General features: G+C 41.8%; 1 protein-coding gene across 9 annotated transcripts in view; it reads left to right on the top strand.

Annotated features, from left to right (window-relative positions):
* Positions 1 to 21,490, top strand: part of radil (Ras association and DIL domains) — a 43,816-nt gene that overhangs the window by 13,443 nt on the left and 8,883 nt on the right. For 6 of the 9 annotated variants that reach the window (XM_072656732.1, XM_072656730.1, XM_072656726.1 and 3 more), the window contains 10 exons: positions 325 to 345; positions 5,753 to 6,033; positions 7,743 to 8,459; positions 10,426 to 10,463; positions 10,715 to 10,872; positions 13,437 to 13,552; positions 17,257 to 17,521; positions 20,181 to 20,353; positions 20,467 to 20,617; positions 20,886 to 21,076. In XM_072656732.1, coding sequence (XP_072512833.1) covers positions 325 to 345; positions 5,753 to 6,033; positions 7,743 to 8,459; positions 10,426 to 10,463; positions 10,715 to 10,872; positions 13,437 to 13,552; positions 17,257 to 17,521; positions 20,181 to 20,353; positions 20,467 to 20,617; positions 20,886 to 21,076 — 2,111 coding nt within the window. The remainder of the gene's footprint in view (positions 1 to 324; positions 346 to 5,752; positions 6,034 to 7,742; positions 8,460 to 10,425; positions 10,464 to 10,714; positions 10,873 to 13,436; positions 13,553 to 17,256; positions 17,522 to 20,180; positions 20,354 to 20,466; positions 20,618 to 20,885; positions 21,077 to 21,490) is intronic. The other 3 variants (XM_072656733.1, XM_072656731.1, XM_072656729.1) reach the window with 1 other exon arrangement.

The following is a 21,490-nucleotide window of genomic DNA, read 5'->3' as shown; positions in this document are numbered from 1 at the left end:
AACTATATTGGCCATAATTGCTATGCTAATATGAATGTGGATAATTGTGCAGCCCCAGTATACTGCCCCCCCATACCCATGTATCATAAACCATTACTACACCCCAGTTCTACTCCTTATTATCTGTATTTCTGGGTCCATATCTTTTTACCAGTAACCCTCAATTGAAAGTCCTGTCACTATTTAACACTTGCTTTCCATTATTGCTGAAAATATGCGCTACATCCTACCACCTGCTTAAACAAACAAGCTAATCGATATGTGATCAGTATATTGATGTTGACTGTATACCTCCAATTTCTACCTCATTTTGTGCTATTCCAGCTTTCAAAACTGCAACCCCAGGTAAATAAAGGCTGCCAAATGACATCCTCGTGCCTTTCACCAAAACAGGCCACTTGGTACTAACCCTTAGAAGTCCTGAGATTCTTATTTTGCTTTACTATTTGATTGCAAGTACTTAATAATGTAGTTAATTACTTAGTAACGTCAGAACATGAGATTTGGGCTCGATTTACATCCTGTTTCTCTTCTGATATGACAGAAACGTGGGATGGATTTTCCTTCTGCATAGCAAGATTGAATACCCAACAAACAATTCATCACAATCATACAAAAAACAGTGACGTGCAAGTGTGGGCCCCCTGGTCAAAAAATTGTGTTACTGTTTATAGTTAAAGCAACAATATGTAGCATTTTGTACCTTAAAACAACAGCTTCAGAATCGTAGTGTTTCAAGTTCCACTGATCTATGATAGGGACTATCATTCAGGGACTCTCTACCATTGCTATGTGCTCCAGTCTAAGCAAACTGGAATCTACACTATGTAACTTTGGTGAAGCTGGACAATGTTTGCGAAAGCTGTTAGAAAGGCAACCAAAACCACTGCTTGACTGCATAAAACCTTCAGGAAGATTTATTGGTGCACTATTTTACAGTGCAGTGACACCTGCACAAATAAAACCTGAAAGTAAACATCACACTTTCTGATGATAAGAAGATAAGAAGTTTCTGCAGCAGGGTAATGATACTAAACACCCCTAAATCCCCCAAAATCCACAATTTTTGCAGGAAGAATTTAGTCTTTAGGAGATCAGTTTAGCTTTTACTCATGTAGCTATTCACAGTAACCTAAAAAAATTGACCAGGGATGCCCAAACGTTTACATGCCACAGTAAGTCCTTTTTTACGTACAAAGACGTATCTGGTATCACTTGAAAGCTTACAATCTGAACTTTCAACAAGCCTCTCTACTCAGTAGTAACTATTAATATAAGCTCTCTGGACATACATTTGTCACCTTGCGTGTTTAAGGTGGTAGTAATGGGGCTATAAATACCTGTGGGATGTGCAACAGGACTCAGACATTGAGAAGAGTTTATACAGTGCAGTGTCTCATTGGATGTGTGGAAAATGGGTCCCAAATGGGTCCTAAAAGGAGCGATTGCATTTGGGCTTGGCCAAAGACCATAGTGTAAAGGAAGTAGCTGAATCTGCAGGTGTATGGAAGCTTATGGTCATACGGGTCTACCAGCAGTGGCAGAAATCCCAGTCTACAGGAAATTCTCCTTAGAACTTTATCCGAAAGACGAAACTCGCGGACAGAGACGGCCAGTGGGTTTCACGGCTTAACCCATATGACCGTACACTTCCATACACCTGCGGATTCAGCTACGTCCTTCACACTGTGGTCTTGCAGTCGCTCCTTCTAGCCAATCATTAACTGTGTCTGCTTTAAGACTGCTGCACTGTCACTGTACTGTACTGCACTCTTCTCAAAGCCTGAGTCCTATCACACACCCCACAGGCATTGTACAGCGCCATCTGCACAAGCCTGAAGTTACTACCACCCTAAACAAGCAAAGTGACTCATTTTGTCTGGGAAGTTCACAATTATTATCTATAACAGTAATTAGTCAGTAAGAGTGACTTCTAAGGGTTAATCACTACCAATCCGTAAAACCCACTCCTAAATGCACTACCAGAAGAGTTATAAACACCTCATGCCAAACATTTACGTTCATCCTATCAGCACTGTTATAAGAAAACCTTGTATTTAGGTACTGCATAAACTCTATTTGTAAATGTGCTATAAATCATTAGTTAGAGAGTTCAAGACTGCTCATGGTTTTCTTAGGACAGTGTCATCTGCAAAGCAATGCTGCCTTTTATTGTCCAAATGCAATGAAACCAAGCATTTTCATCACACCTTTCTGTTTATTCTGAGTAATTCTGAGTGTTTATTCTGGGTATTTTGGTGCTATGCAGCCCTGTACTTTCCACATCATTTCAGATACCCATTCAGATATGCAGGAGTTTGGGCACCCCTAACTTTTATGCTACTGTAGTACTGTAGCTAATGGATTAGTAGATGACCTGATTTCCGGAAGGTATACAAATACAAATGATAGATAAACGATGTCCAAGTAATTTAGAGCATTAGCATTTTTATTGTTCTATTCATTTAGAATTATACACAGTGTACAGATCAGATTCAAACCATGGGGAAAACTAAAAATGGGAAAAAAAATAAAGATCAAGTTTTTCATGGGAGGGCAGCGATATATTTATATATATATATATATATATATATATATATATATATATATATATATATATAGACGATAAATTCATATATATGATAAAGAAAAAAGTATATTATATAAATAATATAATAAAATATAAATATCTCTATGTTTATCTATATCTATCTACCTATCTATCTATCTATCTATATATATATATATATATATATATATATATATATATATATATATATAGTTTTAAAATCATAGAAATCAACCCAACAATCATAGAAAACATCCCAAAGCATTTAGATAAAGATTTAAACTGCATGGCACATGGCAAAAGCAATGTCTACTGTACTCCATTATCCTGATTATCCTGCTGTAGGACCCAGCGTCCTTTCATTTTTAGCTTATTACAGATGGTGAGATGCTTTCAGAATTGCTGGTAATTGAATGCATTCCTCCTTCCACCAGCACATTGGTCCTTGTGTCACTGGCTGCAAGACAAGCCCAAATTATTATGCCCATTGGAAACAGTTAGAAGAGTGTTCTTTTCATGAAATTCTACATATCTGTTGTCTCCAAACATACACTTGTGGCCCAAAGGTTCTATTTGAACTGTTTTATCATTACACAGAGCTTGTTTCCTAGTTACATCTGGCTTTTTTAGATGTTCCTAAGAAAACTTTTAAGGCTAAATTGTGTGGTCAGAGTGCTAAGTAGCTGTTTAGAGGAGCCCATGGCTGCTGATTGTTGGGAAAAGGTTTAAGAGTCATAGAGATGATTGCTACAAGCCATAGCATAGCGTAACAAGCTAATAAAGATCTGGGATTTTGGAAAAAGTTATCAGAGCACTTAAATCTCTTGTGGTGTCCAAACTTGAATGGCACTCATTTTCAGTTTCTTAACTCTTACAAAAATTGTGCAAAACAAAAATAATACACTAATCTTTCTTAATATGTTGAAATCAGGGTTTCATCTTTAACTTTATGCCTTTTGGAGATCTGGTAATCTTCTATGTACTTAACTATTCACAGAAAGAAAACAAATTTACCAAAGGTGCCCAAACTTTTGTATGCCACTGTTACCATTATCATTTTCATAAAGACCTCATTTTGCATATTGACCATACTGGAATAAATGGGTGCCTTTTGGTATTGTGTTGTAGTGTCTTGCATCAACAAAGCCACGCAATGCTGCAAGCCACTCATGCCCATTTCCTCTTTTTACCCCAAAACACAACCTGCTCGTTCCCCCTGGTTCACTTTGCTCCTGCATTCAGGCTTGGGGTTCACCATTCAGCATCTCGCCTCTAACTCTGTGAGGATTCCTGGTGTTTCAGGCTTGCAGCTTCCGCCACACATCTTGTCACGGTTAAATGGGTTGCTTGAAAACTCAAAATGCCATTTTAGGCTAATTTAAATGTTGATTTAAATGAAAAGGATGTTTTGTTCACAAACATTTCATGAAACATCATTTAAAGGTTTTTAAATTTGTTACATTATAAGCATAATGGTTCAACAGTTAGGCTGCTCAAGGTGGAATTCCATTTCCACTAGATAGACCTAAAAAAGTTTTTTTTCTCTTTTTGTTTCTGGCAAAAGTATGTCAGAATTCAACTTAGCATCTTGAAATAAGGTCTTGCTATGTGGAAATAATAACTGTGATGTATTATTTATAAATAGTGACTAATCTGTTAATGATTTTTAACATTTTTGATTTATGTTCTCAAGATTTTAGCTAATCTTGAAATAAAAACGTATTTTCTTAATATTTTAACTTGTGTTTTAAAAACTATGACATATCTCAAATTGTTTTACTTCTCAAAATAATGACTTTTATCCGAATTTTACCTCTTGAAACACTCATTTATTTTCTTTAAATTTGTGCATTATTTTTAATGAATAACTTAATTTATGGACTAATCAAATATTGATTTATTTTGTTAATTGTTTTACTGATGTTTTACAAAATTATGACATATCTCAGCACAATACATTTTCTTATATTTTAGAAATTATATTTTATTTCATTTTATTTAATTACATTTTTATTTAATTATATTTTATTTCTTATTATACTGTTTTTTCTCAAAAATCTTCATCCTGAAAAACTTATTTTTACTTTTTTGGGATTTTTTTGGATAGTGTTACATTTAAAATCTTGGCATTGACTTATCTCAACATAATTACATAATATTTTGTAATATATGTATATATTGTAAGAAATAATGACTTAATTGTTTGACCAGTGTTCTCAAAATTTGGACCTATCCCGAAATAATGACTTAATGTCTTTATATTTATTTATTTTTTCTTTAAATAATGACTTCTTGTTAATTGTTGGATTTATTTTCTCATAAATTTGAGGTATTCTGAAATAATTACTTATTTTCTAAACTAACCTCAGATTTTCTCAGATGTTGCTTTTATATCTAAAAATACGTATTTAATATTTAATTTACATATTTATATATTGAATAATTAATTTCGGACTACTCAAAGCTTTAGGGTGCTAAGGCTTTGAGTTTGTAAAACTGTTGCCTAATATTTATGGCGCTGTAGCAAACAATGGTAATGCAAATTCAACCGAAAGTACCAGTTCAGATGTTCAGACCTTTTATCTCTGTTGAGTAGGAAGGGAAATGAAGCAATACTATTGAAGGTTGAAGGTATTATGGAATATATCTTTTGGTTTCCTGGATTTTCCCAACTGCGTTAGGGTCGACTTCAGTTTTTACTGGATTTAAGGCCAGATTGGCTTGGGCTCATTCAATCATGACACTGCCTCCTTTTTGTCCCTTTTTGCCTCTATCACCATCATCTGCAAAACACAGTCCTCTATCAGCACACACTCATTGCTATGTGTTGTATAAGCCTTTGTTGAGAATGCCCCCGTTTAGTGGAGGTTCATGTGCATTGTGGCTGCATTATCCGTAATCCTGATCCGTGAAGGTAATTAGTAACTCAGCATGCTGTTCAAGTGGAACTCGAACACCGAGGATGAGTTACTCTGATGTTAACCTCTTGAGCTCTAAGCCTACTTTTCTGATGTCATTCATTTAAGACTGATCACTCGATAACAGCTATGACAGCGTATTTGGAAACTGCTGTTAGATAAGTGCTAGATAAGTGCTAGATAACTGTGCTGTGGTTTAAGAGGTTAAACGTTTAGTATGCTGGTAAAGCAGACCTGCTTAACTGACTGTGTCTTCGTGAATTAGACATAAACGCTCAGGCCCGGAAGCTTCAGCGGAACCGCGCCAAAGGAACCATGACCCTGCAGCACGGCTCGTCCTTCTGCCGCAGCCTCAGCGAAACCAGCCTCAACCTGGTAGGCATGCCCGGGGATGAGCCCAAACGCTACTACTCCACTCTGCCCGGCCCGGTCAGAGCACGCTCCGCACGGGAAGCCGAAGGTCGCAAGGAGCGGGACGGGGGCGGGGTCAAGCACTCACTCTACCACTCGCCTCACCTTCTGCTCCTTCAAGGATACAATCGACAGGCGAGTGTTGGCCTCTCAACCATTCATAAAAGTTCAACTATGAGTTGTATGCAATTAGGTGGGCTTGGGCAATTAGAGATTTATTACAGGAATAATGCATATCCACTGGATAGATCAGTGGCAGCTTTGTCTACTGTGTTAATGAGGTGTGCAGTTAGAGAATGTGTTGGCTGACACAACTCAGAAATGTGGACAACATGGGATCTGTCCATGTTTGCTACTTTACAGCTAAATTAGCTGTTGCCTTTGCTTCTGAAACTAGCACTAAACTAGGAGTCCTTAGTTTCCTCAGTTTGCCATCATCCCTGCCCTAAACACACCTACTAGGCCAGGCAGTTATCAGGTGAGTTGAAACTCTATAGTACTCTATAGTATAAAGTCTACAGTACAATAATGTAATAAATGTAGTGTCTTTTTTATACCTGTGATTGGAGTATGCACAAATAAACTGTAAAGCCCATGTTTTTATTATTTATATTCGTTGGCATTCCATATATATATATATATATATATTTGTATACTAATGCCAGTTAATCGTAGCTAAATGCTCTAAACATCACAAGCTGAAGCCCGCTAAGAACTAACAGGGCGTGTCAGATCAGATCGCAGAATGATTGGCAGTGGGATCAAAATGGCAACGTAAACAACCCTCCCACCCCCCTGTCACTAGCAGTGCCGGTGTTGTAAAAGACACAAACGGTATATCTAAAATGCAGACTGTGCAGAGAAGATCAGATCATAATTTTTTTATTATTAAAGCTATTTTATGTATGTTTTTTAATAAAGTGGTGACATGATTTTGATGTATTCGCTGGATCTGACTGATTTAAGATGTGAAATATAATTTTAAAGAAATAAACTAATATTCTCACAGCATGAAGCTGAACTTCCACCTTAAAACTGAGACACAGTTCCATTCTGCCTGCTGGAAAGTCTGCACCAATTAAGGTTGAATGGAAAATTCAATTAAGATGCTGGTAGAGTAGCTGCAGCCTTGTTGTTGTAGCTGTATCTGTCTGTTTGCATTAATCACCACCTTCTGAATTTGAAGGCAGAAATACTCAGGTTATGAGAAGATATAAATTTTTGGAACCACGGCCGACAAAACAGCATTTCCACGCTGTTTTAGCGAAGATCGAGGGAATGACCTCACTTAAACGAGCAAGCTTGCGGCCAGAATGACCAGCAGACTTGCATTGATTAGGAGGATAGCAGTAGCAGTAGAATCCAGGGAGGTGACGTAAACATACTGCTAACTCTGACACTGGTTCTTTGCCCAGTCTGACGTCAGATGGGCCAGATTTAGTCCCGCCGGTTCGGAGTAAATTCATCATAACAACTGTAGATAATAGTCAGTGCTTGAAACAGCACACCACACACACATACACACGTAGTTACCCAACCGGCAGTGGGGAAACACACAGTGCTATGCATAGGGGTTTTTCTCGCCGGAGGGTCCAATCTCTTGGCAGGTAGGGGGAAAACGCCTTTATCCCAGTGGATGCTTTCTCAGCTGGCAGGCCTTGGAAACCTCCATTGCCGTGGGGAAAATTCTCTCGGCTGGTGAGGGGGAAGTCCCTTGCCGGGGGGGACAAGCCTTTCAACCTGCAGGACCCAGAAGTCTTCTGTACTGTGTATGTGAACAAAACTGTGAACAAAGACCATTTAGTGCAGTATTGTGACCTCTTGTCTTTCCTCTTTGCCTACAGGATTGTCTCGTGTACCTGCTGAACAGAGAGCAACACACAGTGGGTCAAGAGACAGCGTCAGCGCGGCCGAACATCTGCCTGTCATCTCCAGACATTCTGCCGCTTCACTGCCGCATCCGGCGCGCCCCTCCTCGACGCTCCCCTCCTCGACGCTCCCCCTCCTCCTCTTCCTCCTCATCCCCAGACGCACGGCTGCTGCTTGAGCCGGTCGCCCATGGCAACGTGTTGGTCAACTTTGCTCGTATAGAGCGCCCCACGCCACTCCGTCACGGCGACCTGCTGTCCTTTGGTGCTCACTACATCTTCCTGTACAAGGACCCACTGAGTGCAAAACCACTTCCTGCCCCGACCCTCACCAGACTGCGTGCGCTCGCAAGACTCTATGACAGCGAATCGGGGGGCGGGCCCGAAAAAGGGGAGGCGTGCCGAATGTGTGGGAGCGTTCTGCGGGAGCCCACCGGGTCGTCCCTGCGCAGCTCCAAGACTCCACTGCGTAACTCGCAGAAGCGGAAGCTGGCACTGGAGTTCGAGCGGGCTCACGAGGATGCGTTGGTGAACCGGGTGCTGACGCTGATTGAGCCAAGTGGAGACGACCACAAGCTCACGCCGGCCTATCTGCTCTGCCTCTGCATCAAGCACTCTGCTAACACATTCCCGCCTGGCAGCTTCGGGAAACTGCTGCTGAAAATCGCCAAGAGGATTCAGACCATCGCGTGGGTTAGTGCTCTGGTCTTTCGCCCCTTCATTAATGCAGTGGCATGTAAACGTTTGGGCAGCCCAGTAATTTGCATCCATTTCACTTTCATCATGTTTTCAACACAGTCCCCATTCTTTCAGGGCACCATAATGTTTAGGACACAGCAATTATAGGTACACTGTGTCGTAGATCTCTTGCATCGCAGTCCTGCCCTATAGCTAAACACAGTCCTGCCCTGTAGCTGAACACAGTCCTGCCCTGTAGCTAAACACAGTCCTGCCCTGTAGCTGAACACAGTCCTGCCCTATAGCTAAACACAGTCCTGCCCTATAGCTAAACACAGTCCTGCCCTATAGCTAAACACAGTCCTGCCCTGTAGCTGAACACAGTCCTGCCCTGTAGCTAAACACAGTCCTGCCCTATAGCTAAACACAGTCCTGCCCTGTAGCTGAACACAGTCCTGCAGTATACCTGCACACAGTTCTGCAGTATAGCTAAACACAGCTCTGCAGTATACCTGCTCACAGTTCTGCAGTATACCTGTACACAGTTCTGCAGTATAGCTAAACACAGTTCTGCAGTATACCTGTACACAGTTCTGCAGTATACCTGCTTACAGTTCTGCAGTATACCTGCTCACAGTTCTGCAGTATACCTGCTTACAGTTCTGCAGTATACCTGCTTACAGTTCTGCAGTATACCTGCTCACAGTTCTGCAGTATACCTGCTTACAGTTCTGCAGTATACCTGCTTACAGTTCTGCAGTATACCTGCTCACAGTTCTGCAGTATACCTGCTTACAGTTCTGCAGTATAGCTAAACACAGTTCTGCAGTATAGCTAAACACAGTTCTGCAGTATAGCTAAACACAGTTCTGCAGTATAGCTAAACACAGTTCTGCAGTATACCTGCTCACAGTTCTGCAGTATAGCTAAACACAGTTCTGCAGTATACCTGCTCACAGTTCTGCAGTATACCTGCTCACAGTTCTGCAGTATAGCTAAACACAGTTCTGCAGTATAGCTAAACACAGTTCTGCAGTATACCTGCTCACAGTTCTGCAGTATAGCTAAACACAGTTCTGCAGTATAGCTAAACACAGTTCTGCAGTATACCTGCTCACAGTTCTGCAGTATACCTGCTCACAGTTCTGCAGTATAGCTAAACACAGTTCTGCAGTATACCTGCTCACAGTTCTGCAGTATAGCTAAACACAGTTCTGCAGTATACCTGTACACAGTTCTGCAGTTTGTGCACAAAAAAACGATGTTATAAAATTAATATACACCTGCAATCACACTCATTTAAATGTCCTTAATTAATATTAATTTATATATTTTTTAAGATCAACAGTTAAGATCAACAGTTTTTGGCTGGAAACCACTGTAGCAGTCTGCCAACCCTCTATACGGCGCCCTCACATAGAGGGTGCCGCTGTCGCACAGCAATGAGCTCCCTGTCCCTGTAGTGGACAGTGAAGGCAAGGTGTGTAAAGAGTCAGTCTTTGAAGTCTGTTCAATGAAGAGGAGGGGGCCGAATCTCCTCTGTGAAGGTCAGGAAGGCACCTTACATGGCCTTTTCATCTTTGTTCACCCTCAGCTTAACATTTACCTTTACGGGGAGCCGGCATGAGCAGCCGAGGAGGTGGAGGTGGAGGAGGACGAGAAGGGGGCAGTGTGTGTAATTTGGAGATCACCCATCGAGCGAGCATATATGACACCGCTCTGAAGCCTTTAATGACCGCCTCAGACCTCTCCCTTAACCGATTAATTATTAAAATCCAATTACAGAAGGTCAACCTCGCTCTGTCTGAATATTAACCAAGGAGACCAGAGAGAGAGTGAGAGAGGCGAGGGAGGAGGGAAGGCCGACTATATTGAGGTGTATTGTACCTTCCACATGAGGCCATTCACATTCTGATGACACTAATTGCAGTGTGTGTGTGTGTGTGTGTGTGTGGTGTGTGTGTGTGCATATGTGTCGCAGGAGAAGACAAAGGAATTGGCACAGAAGCAAGCTCAGCAGTGAGTATCATATTCCACCTTGTAGCAGTGTGTGTGCCTATGTGTGTGTGTGTGGCCTATATGTGTGTGTGTGTGTGTGTGTGTGTGTGTGTGTGTGTGTGGTGACATGGGTCATATGAAGTCATTTATTTCTGTTTAGTTGATTTGTGTGACATTTTCTATCATTTCTGAGTGTTTTTTGTGCCCCGCAGGATCCCTGCTCACAATAAATGTGTGTGTGTGTGTGTGTGTGTGTGTGCTTTACAATGCAGTCAGGACCCAGCCTCCTTGTCTCTACTCAGCATCTCTGACCTTGTGCCAGACCTTCAGTTCATTTTCTTCTGGATGTCAAACGCCATCGAGATCTTGTACTTCATCCAGCAGAAATCTCCGGCCTACATGCAGACTATTGAAATGATGGACACCAAAGGTACACTCACACACACACAAAACACCTACACACACGATTTGAAGCATGAAGCTTGTTTTAAAGGTATCCTATACATGTAAATTAAAATTTACATAAACCCCGCCCACTAGAGAATGCCGTTCAGAACCCCAAAACTGTTATGTCACAGTCTTGCTGCCTCTTTACACATAAGCTAACAGCATTTACATAAACCCCACCCACTACAGAATATTGTCAAAAGCTCAAAAGTGTTTCCTAACAGTCTTGGGACTCATTACACTCACGCCCACAACATTTACATAAACCCCGCCCACTATAGAAAGCCCAAGGCTAAATGCAAAGGCTACTTTCGGAAAATGTGGAACCTAAAGCCCTGTTCGCATAGGGTTAATTTTACATGGGGAGCAGGAAGACAGGCCAATTTTAAACCCCCAAAACCGTTACATCACAACCATGACTCGTTATATTCTCACGCCCAAAACTTACATAAACTCCGCCCACTAGCGAAATCCTTTCAAACCCCCAAAACTGTTACATTACAGTCTTGACTTTCTACATTTCCACACCCAAAACTTACATAAACTCCGCCCACTAGAGAAATCCTTTCAAACCCCCAAAACTGTTACATTACAGGCTTGACTTTCTACATTTCCACACCCAAAACTTACATAAACTCCGCCCACTAGAGAAATCCTTTCAAACCCCCAAAACTGTTACATTACAGGCTTGACTTTCTACATTTCCACACCCAAAACTTACATAAACTCCGCCCACTAGAGAAAGCCTTTCAAACCCCCAAAACTGTTACATTACAGTCTTGACTTTCTACATTTCCACACCCAAAACTTACATAAACTCCGCCCACTAGAGAAAGCCTTTCAAACCCCCAAAACTGTTACATTACAGTCGACTCTTAATGCCTAAGCCCACAAAATTTACATACACCCCGCCCACTAGAAAAATCTGGTGAGGCTAAATGTAACAGCTACTTCAGGAAAGGCTGAAGCCCTATTCCCACTGGGCTAGTTTTACACAGGGAGGTTATAAATGGTTCGTACAGGATAGGAATTTCACTAAAGTGACTGAGATGGGAGTGGCTACTCGACTTACGCACTGCCGTCACCTCAAAAAAACAGGATCATAACCAGTCTAATAAACTACTTACAATAGTAATGAAATTTTTATGTAAACAAAATTAGCAGCTACATGTTCTTAACACATACATAGGCTATATATATATGCACAATGACCTGCCTAAAGCAGCCAGAACTATCTATTTATATATTAATATATTAATATAACCTGAGGTTATTTTTACTGTACTTTTTACCGTACAAATGACGGACGTGACTAAAATCACTGAGAAACTGTGGTAATAATTACATAATAATTACCCCACCTCCCCAAGTACAACTAATCCCGTCCAAATAGGGCTTAAAAAGGATGCACAATTAACACTAGGCCAACAGGAGCAAGCACCAACGCTATTATCCAGCGCAGAAAGCCTCTGGAACAGCCGAAGCGGTGAAAAACAGACACGCCAGGCTGACCAGAGCAAGCGCTGATGCAGTTATCCAGCGCGGGAAACCCTCTGGAATGGCTGAAGAGGCTAAAAAGTGGCCAACCCGAGCAAGGGCCAATGTGGTTATCTGGCAAGGGAAAGCCTCTGGAGTGGCTGAAAAGGTTAAAAACTGATGCTAGGCCGACCGGAGCAAGCGCTGATGCAGTTATATGTCACACTGAAGTCTCTGGAGCCGCTGAAAAGGCTAAAAGCTAACACTAGGCCGACCAGCGCTAGTGCTAATGCAGTTATCCATTTTTTCAGTTTTCAGGTTCACGGTTAAGTTAAAGCCGTGTTCCAGCAGTCTGCTGCTTATATTTCTCATTCTTGCCTATGCATAACAGCCCAGTGCAGCTGGTGCTGGCTAGCTGCTAACTGCTAACTACCGACACAAAAGTGTTGACCATAACCATAACCCGTGCCTGAGAGAGCCAAGTCGAGCGACTGGTGTTGGGATTAACAGAAAGGTGAAATGAGAGACCGGTTCTGCCCTGTTTGGACTCGTAGCCAGCTAGCTAGGCTTGGATTAGTTAGCTAGCAGGCTAAACACCACAGCGCAGGCCGTGTCCGGCTAACTGAGGCTCAGATCACACCTGTTTAGAGGTTTTCAGACACATTGAGTAGACTAGTTGGGTCTTTCAGTCAAACGTGGCTAAACCTGCAGCTACGTTGGGCTTGTTTTTGTTCCCACATGTTTATTTAGAGCATGACTTCCTCAATCAGTGAGCTCCCACAGCGCCCCCCCACCCTGTGGCTCTCCTAAATACAGAAATCTGACACATCAGACACATCATAATTTTGAAATACTGTCCTCATTCAAACATTTATTAATACCTTGGCGTACGGTATTAGCGCTATACCACCCAAGTCCATAATTAAGGGGAAGTATGACATCATTAAAATCCTAAATATGTGCATTTTTATAGATAAACACAGCACTTATCGGCCAGTTGTTGTATCGGTCAGGTCAGGCGCGTAGCACTTTCTACTTTGTCACTTACTACTTCTTATTATATTTTTTTAGCTGGATCTAAAGAATCTCTCCTCTCTGCAACGATATCAGCCAACGAAGAAGCCATGACCATCCTGGAGGAAGTGATCATGTACACTTTTCAACAGTGTGTCTATTACATCACTAAGGTAAGGAAACGTATATACGTACAGAATGAGCTGTATGTGTGTATTTCAGATTTACAAAGGTGAAGACATGCTGAATTGGAGCAGCTGAAAAGGCTAAAAGCTAACACCAGGCCGACCAGAGCAAGCGCCAATCCCATTATTCAGTGGAATTTTCTATTGAAGGAGGGAACAACAGGGGTTGAGATTCACGGTTAAGCTACACAATTGTTCCTGCAGTCTCCTGCTTATATTTCTAAGAATGGTCCTAAATTTGTTCTTGACCTAAGTTCAAACAAAAGGTCTAGGTCAGATTTGCAATGTGTTTTTAATATATATTTTTAGTATATATTAATATACTAAATATATTAGTAATAGTAATATATTAATGTTAAAGTAATTTTGTATAGATTTTCTTATATAGCCATTGGAACATAGCCTTTTGTTTTGAATTGTTCAGCTTATCATAAACGACGTTTTCAATCATTTCGTTTAATCCATGCAAAATGAAGGACAACCAGAATCAAACGAAGTGTCCAAAAACTTTCAGTAAATAAGAACTGGATGTGACGGTGGAGGAAAGTTCGAACAAAAGGTCTAGGTCAGATTCATGATGGGTTTTTAAACTGCAGAACAGCTCTGCTCTTATTATGATTGATGCCATTGTCTTTGTAAATTGAACAAAATTTTTTAATAAGAAAAAAATGGTGAATCTTGTTAAAAATAGGGTTTTTGGAATTTCTTCTTAAGAACGGTTAGTGAATAAGACCCATTCTTCTTAGATGTGCTTTTTTGTTTTAGTTTCTGTTCAAAAATCTTCTTCTCTTAAAAATAAATATATATATATATATATATATATATATATATATATATATATATATATATATATATATATATATATATTATAATTTTATAATATATAGGGTGGCTCACCCTAGCACTAGCAATGCTGCCGACACTAGGAAGTTAAGGACTTTGTAAGGTGGCAAACAGGGTCAGATGCTCACAGAGTAAAATGTAAAGGAGGCTTTGGTGGGATAATCACAGTCCAAGTTCTCAATCGATAAACAGTCCAAGGTCAAGTCCAAAAGACGATGAAAGGCAAGAGCGCAAACATCACACGGAGCAATGAATCCAACAACGTAATCCACAATACAGGTAACGGGTCGTAATCAGGAAACCAAAACACAGGCAAAGATCCAAAGGCCAAAGACAATAGGCAACGTTGAAAGACACGAAAAAAGGTCAATACACGGAAAACACACATAGATCAGTAAACGCTCAGAAGATCTCCAGAATGGGATACAACACCCTGGACATGCCTAGTCTAGAGAACGAGAACGTGGATAGGAGCTTACAGTCACATCAGGAGTCATGTGATCTCCCAAAAAATTCTGGGATATCGAGTCCGGATGTGAAGAGGCAGTCTGCGGATGTGTGACAGACTTAAGCTAAGCTAAGCACTCTCCTACGCTACTTTTCAAGCTGCCGCCACACTCTGAAGAAAGTGCCAGTGTTTAGGGGGGAGAGCGCCATCTGCTCACCTGGAGAGAGCACGGACAATTGTGCTCTCTTTGACTCTGGTTGCCGATGGCAAAGCGGCATGGCTCGGGATTCAAACTCACGACCCACGCCGAACCACTTTCAGTCCTTAGAAATCTTCTTTGTACCTCTCTTGAAAGTTTCTCAGTACCTCTTAGTACCTCAAAAAAGGATGTTTTTTTAAATAGTTTCATAACTTTACGATTCTTCAAAGGTTCCCAGCTCCTGATTCTGGCATCCAGCACTCTCTGAATCCTGGGCCATCATCACACACCATTAAAGCTTCCATCGCAATTGCAGTCAATAGAAACCGCAATTCGAAAAGATCCCAGAAATGAGCTCCACGGATGGGCCTTCAGGAGGATTCTGCAGTGAGCTAGACTATTTATATATCCGCCATCCTAAAGTTCCAACAAAACATGGAAGGGTTGCATTTCTCTTCTATACTATGCGTCTTTCAGAGCCCTGCAGTGTGGAGGCTGGAATCTAATTATCTGAGCTAGAAGATGCGCAGAAATGCCGGCTCATCTTTGCAAGAAGGACATTATATTATTATATTATTATTTTTAAACAAGCTAACACAAAGCCATTGGCAGCTCTCCTGGAGGAAGGCCACTATTTTCAATTCCCATCCGACGCCTAGTTTATCCATTTAGTCCTTCGTTAAAGTCAAGCAGGTGAGTTCACAGAGAAGATCAGCACCCAAACCTGTGTTCTTCTAACGGCGTGCTTCTAACCAACATATTAACATGTAAACTTTCACTAAAAAGAAGTGCTTACATATATGCAAAATAGTGACTTTATAGAATTGTAAATATAAGAGTTTATGAAAGTGATTTAGAGTGTTTCTATTGAACTGAATTGTGAATGATTTACACACTTAGATTGTTCAAACCAAGAGAAAACTACAGAGATACAGGTTTTTCATTGGACAGCAGCGATATGCTATATAGCTATAACGTGTTTTTCAGCTAGAGTCACACTTACTGCTGAGATAAATAGTTGTAATAACTTTTTGGTAGACACTTTAGCACAGTACTGTACATACATACATACGTGTCTAAGCTTAGCTTGTAGCTTTGTAGAATTGTTCAGTTCCTTTGTAATGTTAATCCAGGTTGATGTAGCCCTAATTTCTATGTTTTCTAAACATTTCTGTATGTATTTATGTGCGTTTTTACGTAGAAACATTGAAGATATGTAGTTTACATGAAAAATTCCCAAAAGCTTAGAAGTTAATTGTAAATAAATGTTCTGAGAATTTCTGAAAAAGGTTTCAAATTTTCAATTAAGAAAGTTTAATAACTTTCTTTTTTGTTTTAAGAGACATATTTTATATATGTTTTCTATATAGTCGTTTCTTATATAGCCTTTTATTATAAATTTTGCAGCTTATCAACGTTAAACAACTTTTTCAATCAAACGAAGTGTCCAAAAACTTTCAGAAAATAAGAACTGGATGTGACGTTGGAGGAAAGTTTGAACAAAAGGTCTAGGTCAGATTCATGATGGGATTTTAAACTGCAGAATTGGTCACAGCTCTGCTCTTTCATTATGATTGATGCCATTGTCTTCGTTAATTGAACAAACCCCTAATAAGAAAAAATATGGTGAATCTTGTTGAAAATAGGGGTTTGAAATTACTTCATAGCTTGTAGCTTTATACAGTTGTTCAGTTCCTTTGTAATGTTAATCCAGGCTAATGTAGCCCTAATTTCTACATTTTCTAAACATTTCTGTATGTATTTATGTGTGTTTTTATCTAGAAACTTTGAAGATATGCAGTTTACATGAAAAATGTCCAAAAGCTTAGAAGTTCATAATAAATGTTCAAATTTTCTATTAAGAAAGTTGAATAACTTTCTTTTGTGTTTTAAGAGACATATTTTATATATATTGTCTCATATAGTTTTTGAAACATAGCCTTTTATTTCGAATTTTGCAGCTTATCATAAATGACGTTTTCAATCATTTCGTTAATTCCTTGCAAAATGAAGGACAACCAGAATCAAACGAAGTGTCCAAAAACTTTCAGAAAATAAGAACTGGATGTGATGGTGGAGGAAAGCAGCAATTTGGAAAGTCATTATTTTACTTATTTGGAAACTAACAGTACTTCAAAAACTACAGGCCTTATTCACCAACCAGCATGTCCATGTGTCTGATCCTGCCCTCTTTTCCTCCAGTCCTTGTACGTGGTCCTACCTGCCCTGCTGGACTGCAACCCGTTCGGCGGCGACGCGTCGTCTGAGCCGTGCCGGCGAGCCGCGGGGGCCTGCGTCTGCACCGTGTGTGTGATGCCAGAAGCGGTGAGGAGGGTGGTGAGCGTGTTGCAGACCACGGCGGACCTCCTGCAGCAGTACCAGGTTCACGCCGAGATCCAGAGCCAGATGTTCGCTTACCTCTTCTTCTTCACCAACGCCTCCCTCTTCAACCTGTTCATCGACAAAGGTATTTATTAATAATAACAGTAACTCTTATTATGTAGTATTTATTTGCTGCGTTTTGGCCTCTTGTTTGTGTGAAAAAAGCATTTTGGGGTCAGAGCCCTTACAATCAAAAGTTTGGACACACCTGGTTGACCTGGTGTGCTGATCATCATCATCATCATCATCATCTTAAGAAACCTGTGGTCTGAGACTGTTGTGCTAAAAACATCAGGAGATCAGCAGGTCCAGAGATGCTCAATCCAGCCAACCTGACACCAACAACCATGCACTCGCTCAAAATTTTGCCCTCTTTCTGATGGTTGATGTGAACATTACCGAGACTTCCGTCCCACCAGCGTGTTTGGACACGTCTCCAGCTGTATAAGGGGGGCGCGAGGGGAGCAAATAGGCTCTATTGGTCCTGCGGATGTGTCCTGCGTTTTTCCTATGCCTTTCAAACCACGTCCTTCATATCTACTCACGCTCGCCAGGCCATGCCTGCGTTGTCGTACGTCTTCATTAAGCATGTGGACAGCAGCTGCTTCCATGGCAACAGTGAGAGCGAGAGAGACAGACAGAGACAGCGAGAGAGTGAGAACGAGGCTGCGAGGGCAGGTAGACCGACGAGGGAGGAAGAGACGGACGGGAACAGAATGAGAAGGTGAAAGATAGGAGGCAGGGAGGAGAGTGATGAGGCTGCAGAACGCTCAGAGTCTGCCATCTAGTGTCTCATACCCCGGCACACACGCACTACACCGGGCCAAGGATTCTCCCTGCAGAGATGTTTGGCATTAAGAGCAAGGCAGGTAACGGCAAGGAGACTAGCAGTGCTGGGCAAACAATCCTAGCACCACCTTTGACGAGTATCACAGCTGAGCAGACACTTTTTTTTTATAGCCGCTAAGAGTCTTTCAGGGCTTGTTTATAGGGGTTTCCGGCCGTTCTTCCTTGCAGAAGACTCCCAGATATGTGAGGCTCATGGACTGGCTTGCTGAACTGCTCTTCTGAGGGAATGGTTAGGTTGGGGGACTGTGAGGGCCATGCCTAAACCTTCAGGTTCGCATCTTCAGGCGTGTTAAGGATCATCCGGCTGTCGAAGCCATCCTCGTTGCATCTCCAGCTTTTTTGCTAACTATGGGATGTCCAAACTTTTGCATGGAGCTCCTTCTCTTTCTACGCAGTACAAAAAGTTTTTTAAGCCTTTCGGAAATCATCTTCTACTCACTGTTAAGGTGCTAATTATCTGTGCACGATATGGACAAAAGTATTGGGACACCTGCTTGTTCTTTGTTTCTTTGGAAAGCAAGGGTATTAAAATAGAGCTTATCCTGCTTTTGTTGGAGTAACTGTCTCTCTACTGTCCAGGGGAGAAGGCTTTCTACTAGATTTTAGAGGAGCATTGCTGTGAGGATTTGATTGTCGTCAACGACAAGAGCATTAGTGAGGTCAGGACTTCGGATGATTACCACTCAACTCTCAAACTCATCCCAAAAGTATCGGATGGAGCTCCACCAACCATCATTCCAGAGAACACAGTTAGTTCCACTGCTCCACAGCTCCTCAATGCTGGGGGGGAATCATTCATACCCCTCTAGCCCACGCCTGGGCTTAGGCATTAGCCATGGTGCCAATGGGTTCATCAAGGCTGATCTGCTCCAGAGAGTCCTATTCTATTGACAAGACAGGAACTAGACAAGCGGCGTGTGCTTATCTGTGCAGCAATGGGTGTAGGCGAATGCGTTCATTAGAAGGGGTGTCCACAAACATTTGGACATATAGTGTAAAAGAATTACATCACTCATTTCCTTTTTTAAAGGCCAGCTGGTGGCATATGTTCGGTGTGTTTGCGTACGCATGAGCGGGTCTGTGGAGAGAGGGCACTGTCAGGCGGTGATTATTTCTCCAGACGTCCATAATCCTCTTTGTGTGTCATAACAGACAGAGAGGATCAGAGCAGTGCTTACACACACACACACACACACACACACACACACACACCAGTTCATTTGTTTTGTCGTGACACAGTGTGCTTTCAGTTCAAGAATATGAAACACACTGTAATTTTCGGGTGTCCCTGTATGCGTAGCCCCACATGGATTTGTCCATGGGTTTCATGTTGGCCCCACATATGGATGCCCACCAGATTCAATGATGGGACCAGTAGGGGTTGAACATTGGCCTCATCTGGGTTGTACACTGCACATTGGAGCCTAGATGGGACCCATGTGAGATTAGGGTGGGCTGTAATGATGGTGCCCTACTTGGGAAGCCCAACTGGGTCTCAGTAAGGCAGCAAATCTAAGGTGACAAAGCAGTAAAACTGTACCCTTCATAGCATAGTGATGCATTGCCATATATATATGGCATAATGCTTCGGGTATAATGCTTCGGAAAGCACCCTAAGGCCACTATGCCCAATATCAAGTGTTAGTTATAGGGGAATGAAGCCCACCAGTAGAGCTTGGATGGGGAACACTGATATGGGTGCATTTTTAATATTTTAGGAAGTTTATACTGATAGTGAATTATACTGGGTTTGGGGGCCATCCTACCCACCCGTGAGAGTGTAGGGTCAGCTGTGCTCTCTTGCTTGGACGGCTGACTGCCCCAACCTAAGGGCCTATGACATTTATGAAAGGCAAACCCCAATGCGTCTTTACTCTGTCCATATGTGCGTGCAGGTCCTGCAAGGGGCTGGTTCCAGCGTTCCCGAGTGCTGCAGATCCAGGCGTGTGTGCGGATGCTGCTGGACTGGGCGAAAGGCGCAGGCCGGGCTCAGCTCGCCCAGAAGTTTTTCGCAAAGCTGTGCAGCGCCGTCACCATCCTCGCCACACCCGTACAGCAGCTGTCGCAGGTGACTCCAGTCTACTTGCTTCTACTTGGTACAGAATTGGTTATTAGTACAGAATTTTTAACTGCTCTTTTATGTATGTGTGTGTGTTTGTGTGTGTGTGTGTGTGTGTGTAGATGAGTTGGAAAGTGTTGTGCTCAGAGCACCCCACTCTGAAACCAGTCCAACTTCACCGAATTCTCACACAGTACCAGCTGATTGCCGAGGTGGGCTACCTCCCAATCTGGCAACCAAGCAGTGAAGACGAAGCCTACATCTACAGAACAGGTGTGTGTATAAAGGAATGGAAGGATTGATTATGTAGTCGAATGTAGTGTTTATTATTAATATTATTTATTTACTACAATGTAATATGCTTGTTTGACCTATAATAAAAAGTCAACTAGTCTTTTTTATGCAATTAAATGCAAATATCGGCACTGATGGTGACTTGATATCTGAAGAAATAATGAATGAGCAGGTGTCCCAATACTTTTGTCCACATGTGTGAGTGTATATATATACATATACATATCTGTGTGTGTGTATGTTACAGTGGACCTGCTGGAAAGCTTCGAGAACCACCCTCCTATTGTATTACCCAGCGCCGGCTTTAAGGTGGACCTGGAGAGCGACAGTGTGGAGGACAGTATCTACAGGCAGCTGCTTTATATCAGGCACTTCCTGTGGGGGCTGCGCACCAAGACACATCCATCCAATGCCAGCACAGACAGACAAGAAATCCAGGTGTGTTTCACTCACCAATTGACACACAGAATTGAGCTCGAGGCTCCGAGCATTAAATCGCTGTAAAACGTTTGAGGTCTGGTGCGAAAAGACCTTCCGACTTTGCTAACCCCTCTGGATGGGTAAAGGTGTGCGTATATAATGGAATATAGCGGAAATATGTCCTCCACATTTTACCCATGGGTAAAACACACACTAGTGAACTAAGGGCAATGATCACACACACACACCCAGAGCGGTGGGCATCCAACTCCAGTGCCCGGGGAGCAGAGAGAGAGAGAGAGAGGGTGTTTAAATCCTTGTTTACATCCCCAACAGTGGCAGCTTGCCGAGCCCGGGTATCAAACCCACAACCCTGTCATCAATAACCCGGAGTTCTAACCGCTGAGCCACCACTGCCCCAAATAAGCATTG

The sequence above is a fragment of the Salminus brasiliensis genome, chromosome 15, assembly GCF_030463535.1.
Source record: "Salminus brasiliensis chromosome 15, fSalBra1.hap2, whole genome shotgun sequence".
In the NCBI taxonomy this organism is placed as follows: Eukaryota; Metazoa; Chordata; class Actinopteri; order Characiformes; family Bryconidae; genus Salminus; species Salminus brasiliensis.
Note: the sequence above shows the minus strand (reverse complement) of the source record. Positions and strands in the feature narration are given on the sequence as shown.